At 42.6% G+C, this 14,781-nt stretch overlaps 1 protein-coding gene across 3 annotated transcripts in view; it reads right to left on the reverse strand.

The window, feature by feature from the left end:
• Positions 1-14,781, reverse strand: part of TSPAN32 (tetraspanin 32) — a 38,847-nt gene that overhangs the window by 11,754 nt on the left and 12,312 nt on the right. For all 3 annotated transcript variants that reach the window (XM_080999808.1, XM_080999807.1, XM_080999806.1), the window contains exon 5: positions 12,017-12,091. In XM_080999808.1, coding sequence (XP_080855934.1) covers positions 12,017-12,091 — 75 coding nt within the window. The remainder of the gene's footprint in view (positions 1-12,016; positions 12,092-14,781) is intronic.

A 14,781-nucleotide genomic window follows, 5' to 3' on the forward strand; every position in this document is an offset into this window, starting at 1 on the left:
ACTGCAATGAATATTTACAGATTTATTTATTTGTTTAAAATGTTTCACAGCCTAATGATACCACCCTGAGCAAATTTGCCAGTGGTACACTGCTGATTTAGAATTCAACGCATGAATGACAATCTACCAGTGCAAAACAAATATGCGCCCAAGTACATAAATTTACAAGATTGATTCAGAAATGAAAAGAGCAGGAATTAATTTGGCTTTGCTGCAACAGGGAACTCACAGGAACCTCCAAACATATTTCAGTAATGATTAAAGCTTCGGTTATCACCACAAACTCAGTGGGAAGCATAAATGGATTCTCACCATTATGCAGAACAGACATTGCTTGTTCTTCTGAAATTTAGAGTCTAAATGTCTCCAAGAAGTAAGCCAAGTGTCTGGAGATTACTGTTTGATTATGGGGATTATGCCTTTGCCAGAGAAGACACTTCCCATGCTCCTCTTTGCTAAGCCCATCTTCTGTATTGTCATGCCAAGTGGCAAAAATAAATTCACCACACATTCAACTAGATATACTATTTAGGGGAGTGGTAATATTCTCACCAGGGACGTGGGTGGCGCTGTGGGTTAAACCACAGAGCCTAGGGCTTGCCAATCAGAAGGTCGGCGGTTTGAATCCCTGTGACGGGGTGAGCTCCTGTTGCTCGGTCCCTGCTCCTGCCAACCTAGCAGTTCGAAAGCACGTCAAAGTGCAAGTAGATAAATAGGTACTGCTCTGGCAGGAAGGTAAACGGCGTTTCCGTGTGCTGCTCTGGTTCGCCAGAAGCGGCTTGGTCATGCTGGGCACATGACCCAGAAGCTGTATGCCGGTTCCCACGGCCACTAAAGCGAGATGAGCGCCACAACCCCAGAGTCGGCCACGACTGGACCTAATGGTCAGGGGTCCCTTTACCTTTTTACCTAATATTCTCACCACTTGTTGGGATGTAATATACAACCAGGTCAATGATGGCCAATGATCCTCTGTTTTCACCCCCATTAAGTAGCAAATCAAATCCTAAATGTTTTCAGAAGAATGTAAAGCACTGGAGTTTCTGGGGAATTTGAATCATTGTGTAGCAATCAGAGAAAGACAATTGATCTTGGCTTTATCAGGGAGTTGGGTGGGTTCCATTTATTTTATTCCTTTACCCTTCCCTTTTCTTTCCTATTGATTTGTGCAGGCCTCAAGGCAAATTGTAGCTTTTCAGAACAGAAAACTCAATAATGCAGGGAACAGAATTGAGGGAAGCAACCAGAGTGTTAGGTGAGACATCCACTGAAACCATATGAAAAGTTTCTCCTAATTTCAGCTGCTTTCTTACCTCAACCCTGACCCTAGATTTCTTATCCAGGCATTAAGGATCTCTGATTTAGAAAATCAGACTGAAAAAGCATAACACATATTTATTGCACTCCATAGATTCAACACATAGCATTATAAGGTTAGGCATGTACTAAAAATTCATTCTAGTATTAGTTTTCATGTGCCATGTTTAGGGATGGGCAAATGTGTAAATTTTTGTTTCTCTCAGTTTCTATTTTTTCCATTCATAAGTTCAGCTCTTCACATTTCTCCATCAGTTTGCATTTTAAAAAAGAAGTCTTTATGAACATTCACCAGCAATCTGGTGCAAATTCTTCCTCATATATCCATATGCCTATGCAATTCCGCCATTTTTTGCAAAGCAATTTCTCCAGACATAGTGCATTTTGTATGTTCTTTTACACTTTACCTCAGTACATGCATTTTTGTACACATAACATGGCTTGAGAACTGCACTGCAAAATTCAGAGAAATGCAAATTTTGAAGCGTAGCTGTCTTTTGGTTCTCATATTCTCACAGAAAGTACGGCTTAAGCAAGTTCACCTTTAAATGTAAAGTGAACTTGAATTTATCCCCCATGCTTATTCACATTAAAGAGTTTCAAAATGAGGCAAAAGGGAATAAAAATAGGATGTGGGGAGCCATTTTGCTGCCAGCCTGTCTTTTTGTAGAAGTGGCTTCATAATGGCGATGGTGGAGTAAAGTAGAATTTCCTCAGCATGTGTGTTGCTTCCCACAACTGCGTGGGCAAACAGCTGACAACTGCATTCCCACCGACTGATGTCGGTCCTGACATGTGGTGTACCTATAATCTTCCCAGGGCGAAACATGAGGTTATAGGCAATATAATCAAGTATCACAGCAGGCATTGTTAGAAACACAGAGAAATTAGCCATGTGTTCATAAAAGTCAGATGGAGAATGAGGCAAAAAACAAAAACCAGCTGCAATAAAAATGGCTGCCTCTAGAACTGTTCCTAGTATGTGATCTAATGCTATGTCTGCAGATCAGTTGGGGCCTTGAGATAGGGAGTTGGGAGCGAACCCTTTGCACCTTCACTGATTCCTCACCCTAAATCTTCTGCCTGAAGCCACTGTTAGTTGTGAGATAGGAAAATGTGGAGGGTACAAAAATTATGCTCATGTATTTTACCCTTCACAGATAATAGCTGCTTCTCAGGGCGTTCAGAGTTAAGAAAACAGTATGCATTTGGGAGGGAGGTTCTCTCCCCTCTCCCTCAGCCATAATATTAACCAGATTTCCCCTCTCCTTCCATGACTGTTATCCAGGTTGCAGTGACGCGATGGAGACATATTCAGGATACTCTTGAAAACAGGTAGTTCCTCAGAAGCCTTTGGTGAAGGACTGTTGACAGCTTTCTAGAGGTTCATGTATATCCAGATGACCCCCAGCCACATGTTTATTGACATGCTCAAAGAATCCTAGAAAAGGTATATGAGTGAAGTAGAGCTTCTCTTTGAAGAAGCTGGTACTTCTCCAGCAACATTGATTCTTCTCCTGATACATGAGCAACTACTCATTAAAAACCATTCCACGAAACCAAAAACCAAATGAACCTAAAACAGATTATTATTTTACTCCACATTTAGTCATTTTCAGTTGTAGGGTAGCCAGTAAACTGAAGAGAGGGCCTACAATATCCCTGGCAGGAGCCAAACATCTCTCCCTCTGCAGGTAGACCACCCAAGGCACCTTGTTGCTCAATTTTGGTTCAATTATGAACCAAATATCTTGGATGGTATTCAACTAAGTTTTACTCAAAGCAGACCCATCAAAACCAATGGGTCTAACCTAGCCATGTTTATTACATTCAGTGAGTCATGGGGTTAGAGAGAGTTGAACACGACTAAGACAATTAAACAACAGCAAGGTTTTGTTGAATGGAGGATTGCAGAGTTGCTGATTTTCATTGCCTATTTTTATACACATTGTCTTGTTTTATGTTTTTAATATGTTTCTGCTTTTCAATTGATTTTGACTATTACCCTGAATATTTAATAGAATCGCAATGAAAACAATAACAGCATAAACTGTACGGCATGGAAATTCTGCTAAGACAAAGCCGGGAGACATGTTGGAACAAGGGTTGTTTGGAATGCATTATGACTTCCATCTTGATTGGCCTGGCTACTTGGCGGGAAGCTCTCCAACAACAGTGCATCACATGTGAAGAGAGGCCCCAAAAGAGCCTGGTCCAGAGGCCATTACAATATGTGCAAGTAATTCTCCTGACTTGTTTGAAAACAGAATTATTTTGTGCGACTGTGTGTGGCACCACTCTCAGAAAAATTAAAGAATGCATGTAATGCTAATTGTTTGACTGTGGCGGCCAAGGGTAATAAACTAGGTGTGGAGAGCTCTTTTTCTGTCAAGAGTCCATTCACTCAGGAGTAAATGTTCAGGCCTGAATGAAGCCCAGAGCCAAAAGTGAGAGCAACCACTCCCATCTCCCTCTCTCTTTCTGCCATCCCCTTCTCCCTCCCCACTTGGTGGGCTGCTGGAGGAGGAACAGATCACTTTTGCCAAAGGTCTAAACTTATTGTTTGCTGAGTGTTTTCCCCTACTACTGCCCCCATCACTCCATAAGTTGCCTCTCTATTTTTTCACACCTTCCTTCTGTCCCTCTGAGGTCCCACACCTGCATGAGATTAGGCTGTGGGTCATAAGCAGCCTCAGGTTCCTCCCTTCAAAATAAACCAAGAGTCCCTTTCATAGCATAGACTGAAGAAACCAGAATCTAGGAATGCAGCTTTCCCCCTTAAGGCAGGGGTAGAGTGTATTTTCCAGGGAGATCTTAAGGTTGCTCAACCTCCACAGGCCATTTTGACATGTGGCTGCCACCCATCAACCTATCACCTGACATCACCACCACATTTTCCTTTGCCTGCTAAGCAGTTAGAAGTCAAGCCAGTCAGAGAAAGTCACAGGGCTTTTAAAGCACTGACAACCAGCTGATCGTCAGTGCCTGCAAATCACACTCTAGGTAGGGAGCAGCTTATTTACCTGTCTGACACCTGACAGGTGTAGGGAAGGTGCCTGTGGCTTGGGACAAATGGCCTCATTAGGTTCATGGGCTGGAGATTGCCTGCTGCTGCCTGGGGGTATCACTAATTTATTGATTCGTAGCTCTTGTATTTCTTCCTTCCTCCAAAGCTGTGCATAGATCAGAGCTGTACATTTTCTGAGTTCTATGCAACTAGAGTGTTTTCTTTTGAAAGTGGCAGCATCTGAGGGCCACCTCAGATGTTATATGAAAGAGTCAAAGCCCTGATGCATTTTAATAGGCCCTGTTCATCACATTTTTATAAAAATGAGGAAGAAGGGGGAAGCCTATGCATTGCAGAAATCGCTGTATCACTCAAAAGCCTATGGATTCTCCTTGTGTTTCCTTAGGGATGTGCCATATTTTTCCTGCATCCTTTGAAGGGAATTTTCAGGCTGGAAAACACACAATAAGCAGACATCCAGGAATTGTGACTAGTTGGGGATTGTACGCTTGCACTAGGCGCCTGTTTTCTGATTGATAATGTAAATGTCCCTCAAAAGTTACAGAAGAAAAGGGTTGACTTGTCTTTAGCAGGAATGTTTAATGTGGCCCTGAAATCAAGAAGAGAAATTACCTTGAAGTAAATGTATGTTTGAGTTGAAGGGGAAGCTACGGTACTTTATAAACAATTCTCTGCTCCTGCTTTGCCAATGGAACCTGCTGTTCTATACCACAAGTGATTAATATCCAAGCTAACCAAATGAGCTGTGTATAAATTAAAGCAAACACTGGCTAGAACTATATGGGGAAAATGGAAAAAACCTCCCTTCACCTCAGTTGCTTTCAACTACATGTGGTTTGTTCATCCATGCATTCATCATTACATTTATATCCCATCTTTCCTCCATGGAGCACAAAGTGGCTGGGGAAGCCCAGCCAGATGGGCAGGGTATAAATAATAAATAATAATAATTATTACATGGTTCTCTTGCTTCTCCTTTGATCAGAGGTGCCGTTTGGCCACACTGGGTGCTGGAACCACAGGGGGTGCTGCAACAATGATGCAGAATGGAGTGCGAAAGGTGTGGCGGGCACCGAATTTTAGCATCACACAGAGTGCTACTGAAGTTTGAGATCCCAAAGTCCACCACTGATTTGATCCTCACAAGCCCGTGAGGTAGGTTAGGCAGAGAGCGACTGGCCCAAGGTCACCCAGTGAGCTTCATGGCTGAGTGGGGATTCGAATCATGTTCTCCCAAGTCCTAGTCTGACATGCTAACCACTACACCACACCATTTGGGCTACGTCATTTATTATGAAATGTGCACTACTCACATTTCTCCTTCTTTTAAAACAATTCCTAAAGCAGAAACTTCAGCTTCCTGCTTGTGGAGGATTTTTCTTAGTGCACTGGACCACTGCTTTTCCACTTCTTGCATATGATTTAAGTATTTTAAACAAAACATAAATTACGTGAAAATTTTGATTGCATTGCAATAAATTGCCAACTTTCTATTCTACGTCCTAATAAAATAATCTATTGTGCAAGGACATTCATGTTATAGTTTACATTTGACTGTTCCCTTTCCCCTCTTGTTTTTATTTTCAAAAGTGACAGTGTATGGGTTCATGACATATTACAGAGCATATGATATATGCGTGCACACTAATTCCCTTGTCTACAGAGCTCACAATCTAATTAGGCTGCTGGGATGATATACAGAAGAGAAGCCATGGAAGGAAGGCCAAGAGAGAAAATAAGAGTGTTCAGTGGAAGTGCACTGAACTCATCCTCTTTTACCCTGTTAAACCCCAATTGTTAAATAAGGTCACAACCGACTATTGTCATATGTGACAGACCATAATGAGAATTGGAATAATGAATCGTATTCACCAGAGCTATAGGGATGTGGTGTTGCTTGGTTTGTGGTCTGTCTTGTATTTTTGTATTGATTTATATGGTTATTTCCACATTGATAGCTGGTCTAATTCAATGAAGAAAAATCAGTGTATTTTTTATATATATATAAAAATAGGACTAAAACCAATTTTGTTCTCCGTACGCTTCTCCACATATTTATTAAATATAATGTTCAGCCCAGCCAAAGCTGGTATTACCAGCTGATTGATTTATAAAGGTTCAACTGTCATAAAAAATTGCTTGTTTATAAATTGCATATATTGGACAAAATGTTGTTTATGACATCTGGCTTTAGGAGAAGGCAAACCATTAAAAAAAAAGACACAAGGTTTTCTTAATCACTTAATCACAAGGTTTTCTTTTCCGCTATTGTTGGGAAAGGTATAAGGAGAGGCAGCAGAAGCGTTTTGCTGCTCCATGGTAATAATATCATAACAAAAGCCATTGTATTGACCTTATTCAGAAGAAAAGACCCAGACTGAGTGGATCCTCTGACCACAACATCGTTCTTAATATAAGAGGATGATATTAAATATCACTCTGAGACATGATGCAGATAAAATGTGCATCACAAATTAAGAAAGGTATAAACTAGTCTAATGAAGAAAATCGCTGGGACACAACTTTCCCAAGATACCTATAGAAACGACAGGAAAGGGCATATTGGGGGGTTGAATAGCTCTGTATGTAAATTTTTTTTAAAAAAAAGTCCAATCGAATAGAGACCTATCAAATAGAAATCCTGAGAGGAGTAAACTCCTTTGCAAAACCTTTTGTGTAGAATAACCAGAGCTAAAAACTAATTTAGTACTTTAGACATATTACTCACCTGGCCAAAATGGCAAGGGTGATCTTGAAACAGAAAAAGAGATTAGGGAGGCAGACAATGGAGTAAATGTTACAATAATGGGCAACCAACTACCCACACATTAACTGAGTGTATGCATGCTTGGCTTATTACAAAGAGACAGTGGAGGATGGTCTATTAAAGCAAATGGGGTGCCGCCCCATCAAACTTGGTCTGAAATCAACTAGCACACACACACTCACACCCTGCTGCCAGCTTCCTCCTGACTTAGTTTCATTGCCACCATTAGTAGGGAGAAGGATGGAGATAAAATCAGAATTAGTTGGCTCTGCCTTGTCATTGTCTCTGGCTCCACCAACTACAGTGGTACCTCGGGTTACAGAAGCTTCAGGTTACAGACTCCGCTAACCCAGAAATATTACCTCGGGTTAAGAACTTTGCTTCAGGATGAGAACAGAAATCGTGCAGCGGTGGCGCAACAGCAGCGGGAGGCCCCATTAGCTAAAGTGGTGCTTCAGGTTAAGAACAGTTTCAGGTTAAGAACGGACCTCTAGAACGAATTAAGTACTTAACCCGAGGTACCACTGTATTGGCTTCTCTGCCTTCCTCTCTACCAGTCCCAATGGGCACCAGCCACCATTGCAGAGAGACAACATTTCTAGATAATGAACCATCTTGGAAGGATGCAGACCTGGACTTATTCCTGAGTCTTGTCTGGAAGAATCAGTATGGCTTCTGCAAAGTCCTGCTTACCAACAGTTTTGAGTTCTTTGATAAGCATGTTGATGGGGTGATTCTATGGATAGTGTATACTTGGAGATCTTTGAGTTCCCTAAAATGAGGTGAAGGATTAGGCTGTGCAAAAAAGCTTTAAGGACCTTGTCCAAATTCTTTTGAATTTAAGAGAGACATGATGTGGTAGTTTATGCCTCTCCTGGAAAAAAGGCTCTGTGCTCCTCTTAAAGGAGCTGCCTTTCTTTTTCCACAGTAACAGGCTGGCCCTATTGCTTTCTTTAAAATTTATGAAAGCCTCGGCAGAGTTTTATTTTCCATTAATAGGCGGTCAATTCCACCTACCCTTTTAGTTCTCTTCAATACTGGCTTGAGATATTTGGCTATCATTTCAAACCAAAATGGGTCTTTCTGATCCCATGGGGGTAAAGGCTGTAAAAGCTAGCAAGATGTTCCCAGTTCAGGCTGCTCAGCAGTTATCAGAGTGGAACGTCTAGAAGAGAAAGGGATCTATTGTCTTCCCTCTCAGGAATGTGTCTGAAAAGCATTAAATAATCTTAAGAGACACATTCAGGGATACCTCCTTTCTAATGCAACTGTAAAGAGTTAGGAGGATGCTTTCCAATGCCATTTGAAGTAGCTTGGATTGGAAGGCACAATAAATGAAGTGCCAAACATATTTGAAAGGCAGAAAGAATTTAGGGGAAAAAACAGGGAATGTGGTAAAACTTAGTGGTTAGCCATCCTTTGAAATCTGTACTTCCCTGAATTTGCAATGCAGCTCTTCGGCCAAATGAAGTGTACAAAATTACATATACTAGGGTAAAGTGTGCATTAAAAATGTGCAATAAAATGCATATGTTAGTGGAAATAACATAAAAAATGCATTATATTGGGGAATTAAGGGAAATTCACACTAAAATGCTAGTAAATTTTCACGAGGTTTTTTTTATTATTATTTTAAAAATGCAAATGGATGTGGAAATGTGAAGAACTAAATTTAAGACTGGAAGAATGAGAGATTGAAACCAAAATAGATGTACTTGCCCATGCCAACCTGCAGCATGTGGGAAGCTGTGGTGTGTCTTCTGCATGTCCTCTGCATCCCCTTGGCCTAATTTAATGCATCCCTAATATCAAGCAGCCTACAGAGATGGAGTGTCAGATAGACAGACAGAAAGACGGAGAGGAGAGAGAGAGAAGACCACATTCCAGGGCCAGTGTGTTATGGCCTGTGGAGAACCCCGCCCCCACCACCCAGTGTACAGAGCTAGGAAACAGATAAATTTCATAGATCTATCAATCAGGGCTTTACATTTTTGGGCAACTTGAAATGGCAAGCAGCCACAGTGGATTTGCCTTCTGTTGTCACTGTTGTCCACCATTAAAATGCATCTGGGGGCCTGGCAGGGAGAGTGGTGAATGGTGGCATGGCCAAGTCAGGCCGGTGAGCACCCTCCTCACTCCCAGTGGCTGACTGCTGCTGCTAGACCTGCCCTACTACCTGCCCTACCTGACCTCAAAAACCATCCCTTCAGCAGGTGACTGCGCTGAAACTGTGTACATGCAGTCTGTTTTTATGTATGCAATTTATGGGCAGGGGCAGTAGTTTGACATGGGCATCAGAAGAGGGTATCTGAGACCCTCCTAAAACCAGCCTCTCAGGGAAGTATGCAGAAGAGGGAGGAGGTGCTGTGAACAAAAGCTCCCATATGTCCCATCCTTCTCTGAAGCTTCAGTAGTAAACATAACAGTTTTAATGACTGCAATGCTCAACCTTAGTTGGGAGGAAAGTGTATCTAGCTCTGCCTGCTGCCTCCTGGAAAACATTTCTCTCACTCTGCAAACTATAATCTACCTCCAAGTTTGAGAACCACTGGCTTAAAACACAAAGAAACACAAAAGTTACCCCCAAAAAATCTAAAGATAAAGCCAAGCATAAACCACCAGCAATGCTGAACTGATTTCCCGCAAATGTAATTGTTCCATTCGACCCACCTGTACCTGTATGGACAGGTAAATATAGGAGTGGAATATATAAAGTGAATCCACTGACCGTAGCTATCACTGACTGAGGAACAGCATTATTGAATGCAGTTGGATTTAAGGTGTAACTTTCTTATCCCTAGATAAATGGAGCGCTTCATAATCTATTACGTTAGAGTGCTTTCTGATAATTAATTCCCTTGTGGCAGAACACTGCTTGTATAGGCCAAAACAGCCGCTATTAGATACTCAAGCAATGGCTTACAAAAAGCTCTCCATATTAGCAGCTGTCAGCGAGAGATGGATTATTAGCTGGGATGCCAGATCATCTGTTTGCTTGTTGTTTTAATATTCAGCAATCCCATGTGCTTTCCATCTGGACTGCCACTAGAATTGAGCACAACAGCTCTGAAGGCAATATCTCATTCATTACAGTATTTCAGAAGCGTCTGTAGACTCGCCAGGGATTAATCACAGCACAATGTCAGACAGTCCATCGGGGATCCCAGTGTAGTAAGAAGTGGACACACCTATTTTGGGGTGGTCAAAGGATCATACTTTTGCTCAAGCATTTGAAAGGGAGGAGGGGCTCATTGTTGTCTGATGGAAGATGCAGGTGATTCCTGATATTTAGATGATTTGTTCACCTGATTAGCCTATTTCTAGGAGAGTGGAGCTTGAAGCACCTTGCTCCTTCCACTGGCTGCTTTCCCCTACAAGTCCTCTTGCCCTAGTTCTGAGTGAAGAATCCAAGCATTTTGAGTGACTCTCTCTTTTAGTGGAAGATGCTTTTCATATGTTTGGGGTCCCTGCATTTGCCCAGATTTTTGTCTCATGTACTGCTGATTGACCGAATGCAACTTCCAGTTCCCCAGCCCACATTCCAAAAATGGCACACATACCATGTAGTATCGAACAATTGCCTTTTTAAAAATTCAGTTTCAATGCTTGTTTGTTTTTAATACCCCTCAGCCAACTTCTTGTTACCATGCAGAAGTGGAGATGGGTACATGCCATCAGCATCTCAATAGAGCCATGCTTCTGAAGCTGTGGATGGTCTCGCCCAGTGGCTTGGCATTGTGTCAACATACCATGGCACATATTTTTCCTGCATGCAGAGCCTGTGTTTATATATTCCTGCAACAGCATTATAATTCTAGGCCAGTTTTCATTTATTTGTAAGCATTTACAGGCAATGACAGCATACAAGCTTTGTGGGATCCTGTCTTCTGCTATGAACACATGGACATAGCTTCTTTACACCTTGTATTTATCCTGATAACTCTTGTCAACCACACAGCTGGCCACAGCCTTATCTCTAAAGTGCAGCTTGCTACTTAGCAACACATAAAATGCATGAGTAATACTAGATCTGTCATGCTTTCGGCTACCAATTGTAGCAAGGAACATGGATCTAGAGATGGAGATCTATTTTAGTATCACCACCAATCCTATTTTAGAACTGAACCAGAAAGGTGATTGTGAACCACTGATATGTGAACCATTTCTTTCTGAACTATTTATTAGCATAAGGTATTTCAGTGGCGTGTTTCAAAAGATGCATTTGAATTGTCAGTTTCAAAAGATGCATTTGAATTGTCAGTTTCAGGCGCATCTGGTAACACTCTCATTCTACATGTTTGCTTGGAAGTGAGTCCCAGGAGTTTTCAATGAGATTCACTATCAAGCAAATATACTTTAGGATTTCACTCTGCTGAAAGGAAAGAACTTGCCATTTATCTGGCTATGGGATCAGACTGCTAACACACAACAGAGAGCTCCCAGCAATTTCACTACAGCGGAAGCATGGGTAGATATGTGATTTGAAGCAGTTGAAGCAAGCATATTTAACCTTTTTCGATTCAGTGCTTTACACGCATCAAGCATCCTTTGAGAAAAGAAAAACATAGCTCTGATCTAGAAGTGTACAGGCTAAAATTCACCAATGGAAGATAAACTTTTTTTAGTTCCCCTCCACCCTCTCACATTGGTCACTGATTCTGATACTCAGGGGTTGGTGGACAATCAGGACCGCTGGATATGGGCCCCTATTTTAGGCTGCTCAAGTGGTATTGCAGCTGACATGCCTTCTCTCCTCCAGGCACCTGCTAATCCTGGGGTGGCTCTCCAGCTGCTGCAGGATTACAAACCCCATCATCTTTCACCGCCATTTTGAGACAACCAATATTGCTGTGTTTCAACCATGTAGCACTTTCCCTGCCTTTTCATCACGAAGCTGTACTTACCACAATACTGTTAGTAATTGACCAATACGTGGCCTTTACCGATGCACAGAAAACCACTCCGAAACAGAAAAAAACCTAAAGAGAAACAGAAGGCAATTAGAATAGTTGGAAGGGACTCTGAGGATCACCTAGGCCAAACCCCTGCAACGCACCAATATGTAGTTGTGGAGAATGAACCTGGGACCTTGGTGTTACCAACAGAGCTCTAACCAATTGAGCTGTAGTGCTGTGATTGACGTTTCCACTACTGCAGTTTCACACAGCTATCCCTACATCTGTGAAGCAGGAAGTTCAGTGCTCATAGCATCTCTGCTGGCTCGACAGAATACAAACCGCTGCTATAAAGAGCAGCTGCGATGCCTACTGACAGCTGCACAAATGAAGCAAGATCAAAATGTATGAGGCCTGCTGGCTAGTAAATCCCAGCAAACATATGAAGCAACAATCTTGCTCACCTATCTTGCCCTTCAGTCGGTTGCCTTCCCCATGCCTGCTGCATGCTCTACAACAGGAGGTGCCAATGTGGTGTGCTCCAGATGTTTTGGACTACATCCCTCCTCTTCCCTATTAGTCTTGCTGTCTGGGGCAAATGGGAGAGTACCACCTTGGCAATCTGCTCCACAAAGCATATCACCCATTCCACCTTTTCGTGTTTTTGTTCCCTGACTTTCTATGCTACCCCATCACACCCCTACCTCCTCTTTCCCACCTTTCTCACTCCACCTCTTTCTGTCCCTCCACCTTCTCTCTCTCTCTCTCTCTCTCCTTTCTCTCTCATCATTGCCAAGCACAACCCTGTCCAGCCCCTGTCCTCTTTCCCTCTCACATATAATCCCATCCAGCACCCTCATGCATGTGCTGCACCGAGAAGGCTTCACTGCACAGGACTCAAGAGAACATTGTTTACCGGATCGGCAAAATGCAACATATTTAAACTAATTGACTCTACAAGCCGAAACGGTGAACACCATTCAGTGCAGGAAAATGTGGTTAGTCTGAGGAGTGTGTTTTAATTGAAAGGAACTATGTGCCCTCTAGTGGTATAACAGCGAATATCATGTCTAGCAATATGGGCCTGATTTCCTTTTTTCCACATAGATTATTTGGGATCATCTGTTTATACAGCACCATCAGTGAGAATCGTGCTGTGCAGAGGAACATAAACAGAAAGAAGGGAAGGAGAGAGGAATATAAAACAGGTGATGAATATGCAGGCACACACAGAGACAGCAGCCTGTTGAAGAGGAGGACTAAGGGTTTAAGTTAATGAATGGGGAACCCATGGCTCTCTAGATGTTGCTGGGCTCCAACTCCCATCAGTCCCAGACAGCAAGGAAAACAGTCAAGGATGATGGGAGTTGTAGTCCAATGGCATCTGGAGGGACACATGTTCCCCATTCCCAGTTTAAGTGAACGTTTTACTGGAAGAAGTAGGTCAGGCATAGGCAAACTCAGCTCTCCAGATGTTTTGGGACTACAATTCCCATCATCCCTGACCACTGGTCCTGTTAGCTAGGGATCATTGGAATTGTAGTCCCAAAACATCTGGAGAGCAGAGTTTGCCTATGCCTGAAGTAGGTTTTGATTTGGGAACAGAGAAAGGTGGCATCATGTTGGTGTTTGGGGAGAATGTTCTAGCTATTAAGAGTCTGTGGTGTATTTACACTAGTGATAACCAAGGTGGGTTAGTGGGTCTGAAGCATACCTTGGGGAAAAAAGCAGCTACCGGGTTAGATGCATCCAACTCACTATGATTGTGGAAACAGAAGGGCCCTCTATGACACTGATCCCCTCACTCTGCCCATATATGACAATGACAACATCTGGGCAAAGAGGAGAAGGGGAATCTAGGAGGTGGTATTAACTGAGCTCTCCTGTGGCTGCAAAGAGGATGCTAGCTTATTCTTCAGACACATGCCGGAACATTTAGGCTACACAAAGTGGCTTTAGTGCCCTTGTGCAGCAAGCCTGCTTAAAAAAAGCAACCTCAAATCTTTTGCAGTAAGGAAAGTGATTGGGAAATGCATTGGGGAGGGTGCAGTAGCAATTGATTGATGTGGCATGGTACAACCTTCCTTCAAACAAAGTAGAATGAATGCTCAGCAAACAGGCAATCTGGAAGCAATGCAATAAGGTTTCTATTTCCACCCCCTGGCTCAAGTAACCTAGGGCCAAGACATCAACAGTCTTAGTCACTCCCATCTCTGCAAGCCGGAGTTACTCAGTTTATATTTACTAACGCGGTCCTTTGGACAATGCTGAATGAAAGAAGTGAACATGCTCCAATTAACTAACATTTTAGGTGCATTTGGATATTCCACTGCAGGAAAAAAACCCCAATGGACTCAGTAACATTCAGGGCTTTCCCTGTCCTCCTGCTCTGAGAAAAGCAAAAGATAAATGCTTTCTCCACTCAGACAGCAGGCACCAACACTTTCTGAAAATAAAATTATATTAGGCCTACTTTACTACTGGTTGCTTGCCATCATCTGAGGGCAGATTTCTATATATAATGTTTTTTCCTTCAGAGAGGAAGTGGACAGGAATGGGCAGGTACAGTATGCAGGGGTGGGGGACAGGAATTCTACTCTAATGACTTTGTTCTTCCTCTAATGCCAGAGGCGGAATGCCTCTGAATAGCAGTTGCCGGGAATCACAAGGGATGCAGTGGTGGTGACAGCGTGTTCCACTCTGCAAGATCACTTGAGAGTTTGGCAAGATCTTGCGAGATCTTGCCGGAAGTGGCAGGTCACCGCTTCTTGGGC

The sequence above is a fragment of the Podarcis pityusensis genome (assembly GCF_964106645.2).
Source record: "Podarcis pityusensis genome assembly, chromosome: 1".
Taxonomy (NCBI): domain Eukaryota; kingdom Metazoa; phylum Chordata; class Lepidosauria; order Squamata; family Lacertidae; genus Podarcis; species Podarcis pityusensis.